At 36.5% G+C, this 13,344-nt stretch overlaps 1 protein-coding gene across 1 annotated transcript; it reads left to right on the plus strand.

Moving 5' to 3' along the window:
* The first annotated feature begins 3,381 nt into the window (after positions 1-3,381).
* On the plus strand, positions 3,382-6,646 carry LOC130712498 (uncharacterized). Its single transcript, XM_057562330.1, has 7 exons — positions 3,382-3,525; positions 3,611-3,734; positions 5,173-5,231; positions 5,922-6,032; positions 6,117-6,248; positions 6,358-6,462; positions 6,581-6,646. The coding sequence occupies exons 1-7, from the start codon at positions 3,382-3,384 to the stop codon at positions 6,644-6,646; spliced, it is 741 nt and encodes a 246-aa protein (XP_057418313.1).
* The last annotated feature ends 6,698 nt before the right edge of the window (positions 6,647-13,344 follow it).

Consider the following 13,344-nt stretch of genomic DNA (forward strand, 5'->3'; position numbering starts at 1 on the left):
CCTTTAAACCTAGGAGACTTCTGATCAGGAGAAAGCTTCATGTTGGAACTTGTGAAGCCGGTTGATCAGAGTCAGAGGGAAAGCCCAGATCCTCTGACCATTCTTTCTTCTGATTCTGAACTCAGAGGGAAGTACATGGTCTTCAGAGTATCTTGCTTCTGGACATCAGAATTTCACTAATCAGCTTCTGGATCTTCAGAGTCTTCTACACCATCAGAATATCTGAGCCTTCAGTGTTTCTTGGTTATCAGACTTTCTGGATCTTCAGAACTTCTAGTGACTGAGTCCACATCAGAGTTTGTATAACTTCAGAACTTCTGAAGCTTTTCCACTGTTCATACTGAACATGGTGAATGCGAAAGCGTTGCTTGGGTCGCTCTTTAACACAGTGCTTCTGATTTGTGTGAGATTGAGTTGAGGTCAGAGCCTGTAAATAGCACACTCAGAAAAACACGTTAGAGTACCACAATTGTTCATATCAAAAGGTTAACTTGTAATCATCAAAACATAGAGTTGTACTACTAGATCAAAACTTGATCTTACAATATTTTAACTATAAACATTGGACCTCACAATCACAACCCTTATTTTAAGTTTTAACCCTAATACACACTTGAGTTTAGGTTATACATGGGTCCTAGGTGAATTTGAGATTAATATGATCACCAATTTCTCAAACACTACCCCAAAATAGTTGTTAACCTCGCGGTTGCATTCCCCCCAAGTCTTGTAATTCCTTGGTTGTCTTCCAACAAACACCACCTATCGACCAAAAACATGTCCACCACTAGCTCCAGCTTCAAGTCGCTGAATTTGTTTTTTCTAGTGTAGATCTGACTCTATCTATGTGTATATATCGTGCATAGTATAAAGAATTGTGTTTAGTTTCTGTACATATCCACATGTTTTACTTGAATTACCATTACTATTTCTCTGCAACACACAACGGAAGGGTAGGCTTTTTGACCTACCATTGAATTGTCAAATGAGTAGGACAATTGTCTCGGTCCACAATACACACTTCACTTGACAACTGAACACAATAGATGCATGTTAGCTGAACAGGATAAGAATAACTTTATTAAATTATTTAATTTATTACAATATAATTTAATATATTAATTATATTCAATAATATAATAAAAAAATTATATAGTAAAATATAGTAAAATTTTCTCTTTATTTTTTATTTTTAAATAAATGATACACAATTTTAAAAAAATGATGGGCTACTGAAAAAACGATTGCCCAAAACGACAGCCCATTAACATATACACAAATAGCGTGTTATGATTTGTTCAAACAGTGAGCATTTATTTTTCAATAAACTGCAATGGAGGGCCCACTCAAAAAATATCGACTCAACAACAAAATACATTACACGTTCAAATTAAATAATCTCTATTTGACCAAAAAAATTATTCCTAATTCAAATCCATCCAAATGAAACACCAGGTCATGTGATCGTAAGACCCATATGCATAGTGGCAGAATCTTTATCATGTGTTCATGTTCAAGATGTTAAGCTGGGTTACCTAATAGCTTTCTCCTGTAGATCATGCAAAACTCGCTACTCAACCCATAAACAACAGCATCACTCTCACATAATGAACATTCAAATGTGATTTACCCAAATGTACCAATAATAAAAATTCATTATGAATACAACCACATAAAGGCTAATCGCACAAAGCATAATTTAAAGCTGCCGCATTTCCATATTACAAAATTCTAGGTTTGAGTTATAGAGACCAAATGCCCAGATAATTCAAAAAAAATCTTTCGGCCATAAGTCCAGATCCCCTAGTAACAGAAACGATGAACTAAAATCTATCAATCAACATAAACAGACTAAAATCTTATTGCTTACCAATGATGGATGTAAGGAACTGATCCAACATGATTGTCGCTACTTTCTCGACTACGCTGCTTCAGAAATTGAAGGAGAAGCTGAACTCATCCAAACATATCCTCAAATGCCCCAAATCGACAAAAAACTCAAATCCTAAATCCCATATCCCAAAATTCCATCCAAAGAACCCCCAATCAACAAATAACCCTGACCTTGATCTCAAAATCGACGGAAAACCCTTACCCCAAATCTCTAAATCTAAATACCAGCCCTAACCCCAACCCATATCTCTAAATCCCAACATCAAATCCCAAAATCGATGGAAAACCGTTACCCCTCATCCCAAATATCTAAATCCCAATGAAAGAAAAATCGATGGAAACCCTTAACTAACCTCTAATTCTCATAATCCAAACTTGAAATCCCTAAATCTCCAATCCCTAAAAACTGAGACCTTGTAAGACCCATCACCCAAACAATGAAAACCCACAAAGCTTGTAAGACCCACCCAAGGTGACTTGACCTAGAAAAATGGAGTAGCATGTGATGACGTCGGTGTCACGGCGTGGACATTGGGTGGACAATAAGAGGAAAGAAAAATTTCAACTAGTTCTAGCCAATATGAGCAACAAATGAGAGAACATCCTATGAAGGAAAATGAGAGGTTGGACCATATACGCGAATGGAACACAAATCTCCAACAGCAAATTTAATTCACCCAACAGGGGAGTAAGTATGTTCAGTTTAATTTCATTTACCATGGGGCAAACCAATGTGGTCAGACCGTACTTGTGCAAGGTTGCGCAAGGAAAAAAAATGTGCATATTAAGAGAATCCTTATCTACTAACTTAAAATGCAAGGTTCAATTGCATTGTTCATGCGCACCTTTTTTTGGGTTGCGCATTCCAAATTGTTGGGCCTATTTCGTATTTGGGCTCCTATTGTTCAAAGATAGTTTACTGTTTAGGTAGGTTTAGCATATGTGAACCCTACACCCTCTCTCATGTCTATCCTGTCAGCGTCGGCGTGTCGCTTCTCCGTAGAGGCCATAGTTGTGAAGCTGAGGAGCTCTTATCTATGCGTTGTGCTATCCTCCCTTCTTAGCCTCATCGATAGTTGTTCAGGATGATGTTGTACTCTTATGAGCTGGACTTCCTGCCATTGTATTATGCTACTAAGCTATTGAGCATATCTATTATCTATTTCCCCTTATTCAGATCCATAAAGCATGGTGTTTTTTACATCTATCAAACTTTCAGATTGCTATGGATATCACCTTATAGGCTTTTTTCCTATACCCTCTTACATGTCGTAATTCCTTTACAACTGCATTGATTTGATTTGTAAAATTCTCTTTTGGAATTCGAATTTGAATTTGAATTTGAAATGGAACTCGAATTATGAGATTTTTGCTATAAATTGAACCGTATTCTCCTGAAATTTCCACATTTTGTTCATGTCCCCTGTCCTGCCCCAAACCCTTATTTTGCTTCAATTTGATCCATTTATTCGAATTTTGGTCTAAGTCATGGGTGGTCGTATGATTCCAGTCAGGAGTCTTTGCCCTGGGAAGAATTTTTTGAAAATTAGGACTAGGGTTACGTGGGAAGTGTGCCCTGTGAACAATCCCTTGAGTCCCTATGCTCTGCATATAGTTCTAATTGATGCTGAGGTTTATAACTGTCCTTCATAATCTTTACTATATTGCAGTGGTTGTTTAAATTGTAGTTATTCTTTTTTAATTGACTGAAATGTAGGTTTATTCATGTTCTGAGTATTATTGTTTTGATTTCGAGGGTAACAAAATTGAAGCCATTGCTCGGAAGCCTCTGATGTCCAAATTCAAGAGCGAGCTCTATGAAGGAAAAGTTTACAACATATGTTATTTCTCAGTTTTGTCCAACGATGGAAATTTTATGGCTTCTCATCATGATTAGAAGCTTATTTTCAATGAAAAAACAAGGGTTGCAGTTGAAGAAGCACCTGACATACCAATGAATGTTTACTCCTTCAAGGATACTGATGAAATATTGGCTACTGGATGTGATTATTGAAGGTATGAAAAACGGTAGAAAGGGGGGGGGGGGTTTGAATAACATTTTCAGAATAAAACTTCCACCTTAAAGATTTTAACAAATCTTTCGAGAATAAAGTGCTTAAGATAAGAGATAGGAAAGCACACAAGGATTTTATCCTGGTATGAATCACTCAAGTTAATCCAGTCTACCCGTTAAGGTGATTTCTTCCTTCTTAGAATGAAGGCAATCCACTAATCAGGTAATTGTTACAACTGCACTTGAAACCTACAAGTGACTAACAATACACTGACTTAGCTCACACTAAGATTCACTCTCTTAGTCTTCTCTAGGATCCGATCAACCTTGATCTCCTAAAGGTAACTAAACAACTGTTTAAGAAAGAATGTTTACAAAGAGATTGCTTCTAAAAAGCTTATAGTAAACACAATGAATTCAAGATGAAAGAATGCTTAGAAAGTTTGAATGTAGCTTGCGCGTGTGAGATTCTTCCTACCGCATCTTTCAATCTTCAGCCTCTATTTATACTCCAAGGATTAGGGTTTGAACGCTGCATGGGAATGCTACCGTTGGAGGGCAGTTCTGGAATTTCCAGCTTCTGCTGTGGCTGAGAATGTTAGGTAGGTCGTCAGGATAGTACATTTGCTTTTGTACTTTGGATAGTGACTTGACCTTTAACCTAGTAGACTTCTGATAAGAGGAATGCTTCATGTTGGAACTTGTGAAGCTCGTTGATCAGAGTCAGAGGGAAGCATGGATCCTCTGACCATTGTATCTTCTGATTCTGAACTCAGAGCGAAGTACTTGGTCTTCAGAGCCATCTTGCTTCTGGACTTCAGAGTCTCCACTTTTCAGCTTCTGGATCTTCAGAGTCTTCTACACCATCAGAACATCTGAACCTTTAGAGTGTCTGGGTTGTCAGAACTTCTGGATCTTCAGAACTTCAAGTGACTGAGTCCATATCAGAGCTTGTTTGACTTCAGATCTTCTGAAGCTTTTCTACTGTTCAGAGTGAACATAGAGATTGCGAAAGCGTTGCTTGGGACACTCTTTTAGCATAGTGCTTCTGATTTGTGTGAGATTGGATTAAGGTCAGAGCCTATAAAAGCACACTCAGAAAAACACGTTAGAGTATCAAAATTGTTCATACTAAAATGTTAACTTGTAATCATCAAAACATAGAGTTGTACTACTCGATCAAAACTTGATCTCATATGTTAAGATGTTTATTGTTCAGTTTAGAATCTTGAATTCTTATTTTTTGAACGAATCATGTTTCGTAGATGTGATTGAATTAGTTACCAATATATCAAGTGAGAAGAAATATCCTAAGGCTGGCAAGGTAACAAGGATGATAGAGCTGGAGCTGATTATAAGTATATTCCTATCTTGACTGTTTATTTATTATTTAACTTTTTACTTATTTAGGTAATTGAAGTTTGGTGGCTCCATAGTTATATTGTCTCTCCTTTTTTTGTAGAGGAAAGATTAATTGTGCTTTATTTGGCAACTATATTGATGTTGTAAAACAACATGTTGTTGTTGATGGTCTCCGTATGTCTGTTGTAGTTCTTCATTTTATGAAGATCAAGACATTCAAGGGTAGGTTGACCTTTCAATTTTGTTGCTATCATCTGTCATTCACATTTCATTCTTTTTAACAATGCTCATTAAGTAAAATAGGTCAGCCTCTTAGTGTTAATTATTTCTTTTCATGTTGTATTTGTGTTGAAATCATACTTCTTTCATTTTTTTAGGCGATGTTGTAATTCATAATGTTATGAATGCCACTATCCTACTATGGAATCCAGCTATTCCTGAAGCTGTCTCATTTCATGATGGGTGTGATATTTGAACTTATACCATGCCATTTTTTACATTGAATAATTTTGTACTTATTGATGACTTCATAGAATTAGCTTAACTTATTATGATATTGCATAATGATATGTTATCTCTCATTTATTTTTTTATGTTAACTATTCCACTTCAAGGTTGGCTCTTCATTGAGTTGATGCTGATTTGCCTCTAGCTGAAGTTGTTGATGATGATGACATACGTACGAGTGATCACCTTAGAGGATGAATATTTTCTAAAGCTGTATCCTAGGAAAGACATCAGGGAACTCAATGATACTGTTGAGGTATTCCTTAAACCATTTCTTATATACTTCATTGATCTTATGTATTGACTACTATTCAATATGACCCCATCTATAATTTGGTAGGATGGTATTTTTATTGTTATGGCAAATATCTCTGGTCTGGTTGAAGGGGAAAAGTGGTGGTACTATGTCTGTAGTTGTCACAAGGTTGTGACTGTTGAAGATGGACTCTCTTATTGTGGCGATTGTTCCAAAGTTGTTCTAAGTGTTACTCCCAGGTAGCTGTTATGCCCATTTGGAATATAATGTATTGCTTTGAAGCTTTTGTTTCTAATTTCATGGCATCTTGTTGTTTCTAATCAAGTTAGAATTTGACGATGGACTTGGCTGCGGTGTATTTGTTGTTTTTGACACATATTGCCAACAATTGTTGATCAAGACATGCAAGGAACTGATCATGGCTTCCAAGGTGAATAATGTAGTTAATTTGCTAACTATGTTTTACATTATCTAAATTAAAGTATATAGATGTTTTTCTTTGTGTACTAATTTTTTTTTGTTTCTTAAAACTCTGTTTACTTGAGAAGGCTGCAAAGGATTATCCAAATGAGATCAAGTCCATCATTGGCAGACATATTTTATTTAAGGTGTAGAAATCAAGTGACTGTGGTGCCACATTTGATGATTCCTACAAAGTTAATAAAATATGTACTGATTTTGTTCTGGTTGAGACTTTCAAGGACAATTCTAAAGTTCAAACTCCCACCAAGGTATATAATTATTACTTTTAATGTTATAGACTATAGACTATACATATTAAGATTTTTTTTTCCTTGACTAGATGATCAGCAGTCCCAAATTTTCTAAATCGTCTAGTGGGGATCCTGATAACAATGGTGATTGTTCTGCAGACCTATCTGAAATATGTAAGACCTGGATTTTCAGAACAAGTTAAGTTTCCGACTCAAACGTAGAATCAGTGTAAGCGTGACAGGAGTTTGATATTTGAGAAAGATTAATGAAAAATAAAGTTCAGGAATTGCTCGAGGAATGTGGCGTTGTTTCTTTCGGAGCTAGTGCGAGTCGTCTGCACACCTGCCTTATGGCGAGCGTGTCCAGAATAGGCTATTTCGCTCTTAAAGCAACGTTTTGAGTGAGATTTCGAACTCTCGGAAAATTTAAAGTTTCTCTTTATTTTTCCATCGACCAGCGTTTCATTTCGGAACTCTGGACTATACGCACGATAGGTTTCACTTTTCGGATGTCCGCCGACGCTAATTTCTTTGCTTCGAAACCCTATTTTCGAGCAATGGATGAAGACTTTTTCTATTCGGGACTTCTAACGAAGATTCCGTCCCCGTTGCCAGATTTGTTTCGACGTTTCCAATCTTTCTTCAGAAGGAAGTTTTGTCGTCCGGCGATCACAGCAAAAAGTAGTTTTTCGGGACAGATTTAACTTACACCACTTTTGAGATTTTTGATATCGTTTTTCCCATATCATAGATATTTGTTTTGAGTTCTGGATTTCTGACGCCAGAATCTCTCTTAGAATTTCTCGGTGATCGTGCTGCAAAAATCGGAATCGCGAAATTTTCATTTTCCCGCGATTTCACCCGCCTATAAATAGCGCGAAAAAGCAAAAATCCTCTCATTTTCACCATTGGAGGCCCAAATTCGTGGAGAGCAAGGGGGGAGGAGATTTTCGCGAAAACTTGACCAATCTTCGTGCAGTTCGTCCCTAGTTCTAGGTATCAAGGTAACTAACACGATTCCTACCTCTGATTGTTGTTTCTGTTGCGTTTCTGAAGTCGTTTCTGTGCTCTAAGTTTTGAGCTTTTTCTAAAATTGTCCGATTTCTCTGATTTCTCGCTTGGGTTATGTTCCTTATGTTCCCCTGAGTCTAAAACCTCTGTCAGTAAACTCTGATTGCGATTCAGTTGTCCAGGATCTGAAAAATTGACTCAAAACTCTTTTTGTCTCACATTTCGAAACTTTATTGTCGTAAAGCTATAATCTGACTTCGTGCCTTTAGGATTTGTTGTCACGGATGTCATGAGGATCGTTGCTGTCAAATCTGTTTTCAGAACGGATAACTTTGAAGTTTTGAGCCTTTATTTTGGACCAAAATGCCCCTGCGTAGTCGTATTTCGGCCCGATTGTCCGAAAATTGTTCTGACAGTTTCTTTGCCTTAGTTTTACCCTAAAACTACCTTGTGAATTGATTTGATCAAAGAAAAAGAGCCGAAGCCCTTTTTCCTTTGAGGCCGTGGACTATTTCCTTTAGGGGGAGTTTTTCGGTTTCGAAAACTTGTCTTTTCGTACCTGATTGTCCTATTCTGAAGCTTTAATGCTTTGTCTATCGTTTATGTATTGTTTTGCGATCGAACTAATCGATTTTGTTTGGTTTCTGCTTTGTTTTCCTCCGAGGTTCAGTTGAAGGAACTTTGGAATACTCAGAGCAATTGTTTGAGGAGAACTTTGTTTGCGAAGCTGGAACAGCTCGAGGTTAGGGCAACTTACATATATATTAGCTATGATTTCATAATAGGCGTCGATAAATTCGACTTATGCTTTGCTATGATATTGATTATGATGATGGTTTATTGTTATGAATGTTTTCATAACTTATGATGTTGATGTTGTGTTGGATTGAGCGTTTTGACGCGACTTCGGAGTGGAGATTCATTGATCTGGTGATCTTTGACATTTCGGGTTGGATGAACAACCCTAGGCAAGTCCAAACGAGGGGTTTGAGGCTTAGCCATTTGTTGGGATTCGTTTGAATACTTAGACTTTCCCCGGGAAACTTCTTTTGGAGGGTTTTTGGAAAACTTAGAATGATTAGAATTTCGAAAACTAGAGACTCTGGGAGACTTAGACTTTGAGAAGTAAACTCATAACTTGACTAATTCAATTCGAAACGTTTTTACTAAACGAATAATCATAGGAGAACTAAAGGGGAAAATATTTACGAAAGACGGGGAAAAGTCGGCTTTTGTTGTGGGTTTGGAGAGTTTTGGAATTGGGGAAAGCCACTAAGGTGAGCTATGGTGATGATTGAAAGTCACCGAGTACTCTAGTACTCTTGGGAGTGTTGTTCGAGTCGTGCTGTATTGACCGGCACAGACTCGGGGTTTTGTTTGGGCTGTGTTGTATTGTCCGACACTAGACCCTCGTGTATTCTTGTTGGTGGAGTTGTGTTGTATTGACCGACACTAACTCTTGGGTTGTTGAGTTTGGGTCGGAGCAGTTTTTGACCATCGAGATTTGATGAGTCAGATGACTCAAGAAGTCATCAAGGGTGATCGCACTCCTTTCATAATTAACTGTCTTTTGTCGCCGAATCGACATATGCCTTCGGGTACAGTATATCTATATACCTTCGGGTACAGTATATACCTTCGGGTACAGTATATACCTTCGGGTACAGTATATACCTTCGGGTACAGTATATACCTTCGGGTACAGTATATACCTTCGGGTACAGTATATGCCTTCGGGTACAGTATATCTATATACCTTCGGGTACAGTATATACCTTCGGGTACAGTATATACCTTCGGAGCTTCACTGAGGCGTGAGACTTCGTGAAAGCATGGAACTTCACTGAAGCGTGAGACTTCGTGAAAGTGAGTAAGCTTCACTGAGGCGTGAGACTTCGTGAAAGCAGAAACTTCACTGAGGCGGGAGACCTCGTGGAGACGGGAACCTTTGCTGAAGCGGGAGACTTTGCGGAGGCGTGCAACTTCACTGAAGCGTGAGACTTCGTGAAGGCGCGAAACTTCACTGAAGCGTGAGACTTCGTGAATGTGTGAGATTTCACTGAAGCGTGAGACTTCGTGAAAGCGTAAGACCCCATTGAAGCGTGAGACTTCATGGAAGCGTGAGATTTCATCGTCGTTTACCCTAGGGCAACGACAGGGAACATTGGTTTAGTTGGATACGTGTGTGTTGGGAGGACGATACATTGTTTGACTAACCTTATCACCTAACTTCATATGTTGAGATTATGATGATTTGATGTTGATGAACATCGTTAGGTATTAATGATTGAACTGTGTAGGAGATTCGAGAACATGCTATGTATATACCTTAGAGTAGGCAATACATAACTTATATGTATATATATACAACCTATGTATATACCCCCTTTATCACAATTTGATTGTATATCTATTGTATTCTGTAAGTTGACCCTAGCGCCTTGGCTTTGTTTGTATGTTTGTGTTTGGGCGGTCGGCCTGCTGCCAGGCGTCTGTCAGCCGGTTCGTGATGATTCGTTGTGCGGGAAAGACCCGGAGCGAAATGTCTATTACTGAAGCTTTCGACGAGGACCCGGACTTCATGGCTGATCGAGGGAGAGTCGATAATAGTAGTGTGGGTTATGGGTGGTTAGAGTCTTTTGGAGTTGGTTGTTACTGTAATAGCTCTGATTCGTTTTGCTTTTGGGACAGGGTAGGTTTCCGATGCATGGCTTTTTGTGTGGTTCTCTTACGGAGGGATCACAGTGAGTCAGTCGGACCATAGGGGTCTTTGCTTAGGCCATTTTGAGGCCGACTTTCTCCTAGTGGTTTGTAATTATAATTTTCTCACTTACAGTTCTGGTTTGTATATATTCGCCTACGGGCACGCTACCTTGGAGTCACTGCGTGTGCGCGTGACGGGATAGTGCAGCAGAGGCTGTACCTTTGTATATGTTGTTTATCGGTTAGTTTAGTTGTTGGGCTTTGTCTTTACTTCTTTATCGTTTTGATTTAAAGGAAAGAAAACGAAAAAAAAAATTACCTGTTTTCCGCGTAAAGATTATTTTTGGTTACTAAAGTGACACCTGGAAATCGGGGTGTTACAAAATAGGTCCCAATGTTATCCCCCTGGACGAAATTTCTCCTAGTGATGGGTCTGCTATCTGTCCTTCTGTTCAGAGCAAGGTTTTTAAAAACCGGACCGGTGATCAAACCGGTGAGGGCACTGGTTCAAGGTTCAAGGTTCATCGCTAGAATTTAAATAAAGCTATTTTAAAATAAATATATGATATGAAAGGTAATATTGTATAAAAAATAATAATTTATTTTTATAGAAATTATCGAAACATAAATGTATCACTTATTTTTACTATAGTGTAATTCGATACTAAAAATATTACAATTCTAACTAATTTCAACATGTAATAATGGTGTTTATATATTGGGTTTTTTTAAGCGTGTTTATATATTGGGTAATTAATGTCTCTTGAGAAATCAAAAGATGAATGTCTCATGTTATCATTCATTTGCCAATGGCAACTTGCCAGGTACCATTTTCCATTTTTGAAACTTGAGAGGATTCATTGTGTATGTGTATGTGATAAAGTAGGAGAGATAACATGTGGTAAGTTAATTGTAGTGTTGGAAAAGGACAAAAAGTAAAAAAGCTAATTGTAGGAGAAATTCAGGTGCAAGACAACATCAACAATGCCACTTTTCCAGCACGTGACTAACACTGTCCAATCAGTGAACGATTGTATGGTCAACTTGCAATTGTGCGCGTGGACAAATATTTCTTTTCTAGCAAAATACTAAAGCGGTTCAACTGAAAACCAGCCGGTTTAGGGCCGGTTTCAACGGTTTTCTTCCGATTTTTTTGTTCCCTAGTTTCTGTTGTGTTTCAGACTGGTGATAGGGTCGGTTCCCGAGCCTTCCTGTCGAACCGGCCGGTCCGGTCTGATTTTAAAAACATGGTTCAAAATGCTGGTAGTGACCTGAGTTTTAACAAACCTGCTAAGAGATTGAGGATCAGGCTTGTGAAGTTGGAGAAGGATTACGCGTTGTAGCTGAATAAGATAGTTATAATTGAAACATGAGTTTGTATTTTCAACAATATGCTTAATTGGAGTCTTTTTGTAATGTATCTATTGAATGATTATTGGCTAAGTTGTACCCTTAATATATTATTAGGATTTAATTTTGTTATCATATATGCAAGATGCTATGCTTCGTAAGCTCAGTTGTTACAGTCTCCTATTTCATACAATGAGTTGAACTCTATTTAATCTACTTTTGTGAAAGATATTTAGTCTAAACATTGTCTATTATCAAGCCACCAACTTTGATCTTAATTGTTTCTTACATTTCAATTGGATGTTTCTTTGTAAACTTATTCAAATAGTAACCTTCATTAAGGTATACATTCATTGTCGTTGGCAACTACCAAATAACTTACTCTTCTTCTCATCTAACATTTTGTACAACATTTAATGTATATTGTTTTAAATTATATAAAGTTATCAGTCCCCCATTGCTTCCTTCCATGCCTCTTATTCATCCAACCATTCTCTCTCTCAACCTCTTACTCTCCATATTCTGCTTCTTCTTCCTCCCAGATGCATAGTGGTGTTTGTGAGTTATCTTCCATTGATTCAATATATTCAATTGTCATTCAACTACTTGACTAAAATGGTATTCTTTGTATTGTTCTAACTCTTAGGTTAGTCTGTTATCCACTGCTAATAATTTAAGATTTGTTGTCGATAATTGTTTTATTTAGCATCTTTATATATATAGTTTTTATTATCATAGTTTAATAGTGTTTCGTTGTATGTTTGTACCATAAGTTTGTTGAGATTTTTTGGTAGATGGGCAACAATAAGGTTGTTATTTAGATTAATGTTTTAGAAACTATCTCATATTATTTTATTTTCAATTGAACGAACTATCATATAATATATTTTTGCCATTTTAATTATTCCATTGCTATGTTCTAGATAAAATCCATGTTTTTATCTTTTTTTCATCTTTAAAAAACATCTCCCCTTGTACCTTTTATAAGACACTTATCTCAACTTATTTAGCAAAATGCTCATTTTAAACTAAAATAAATTTAACTTGCATTCCAATGTTTAATATACATCTATTCATGTATTTTGTATAATTATTTATGTAATAAATATTATATCAGGAAAATGTGATTCTTTTTTGTTGCTCTGATAAACACGTGAAATACTAAATTATTTTTCAATAACTACAAGATGATAAAGATAAAAATCTTTGCAAATTTATATTGTTTTTAATTCAGGTAACGAATTTTAACTACTTTGTATAACTAAAAAACAAAAGTTTGTTTCTGAATGACAAATTAACTATTATTTTTATTTAGAGCATTTACAAATTTATTAAATTGATCTAAATAAACAACAATAAAAGTAGTTGTTAACTGTTATTTTTATAAAATTTGTTTTCTTATTTAGGATTATATCTTTTTTTTGTTAATTTTTGATTTAATGGTAACAAACATCCTGTAAAAAGAATCTATCTTTAAAGTATTTTGTTTTTAAATCAATAAGAATAACATGTTAGTTCTTAAAAAAAATATCTGA

This window comes from Lotus japonicus, chromosome 4, assembly GCF_012489685.1.
Source record: "Lotus japonicus ecotype B-129 chromosome 4, LjGifu_v1.2".
Taxonomy (NCBI): Eukaryota; Viridiplantae; Streptophyta; class Magnoliopsida; order Fabales; family Fabaceae; genus Lotus; species Lotus japonicus.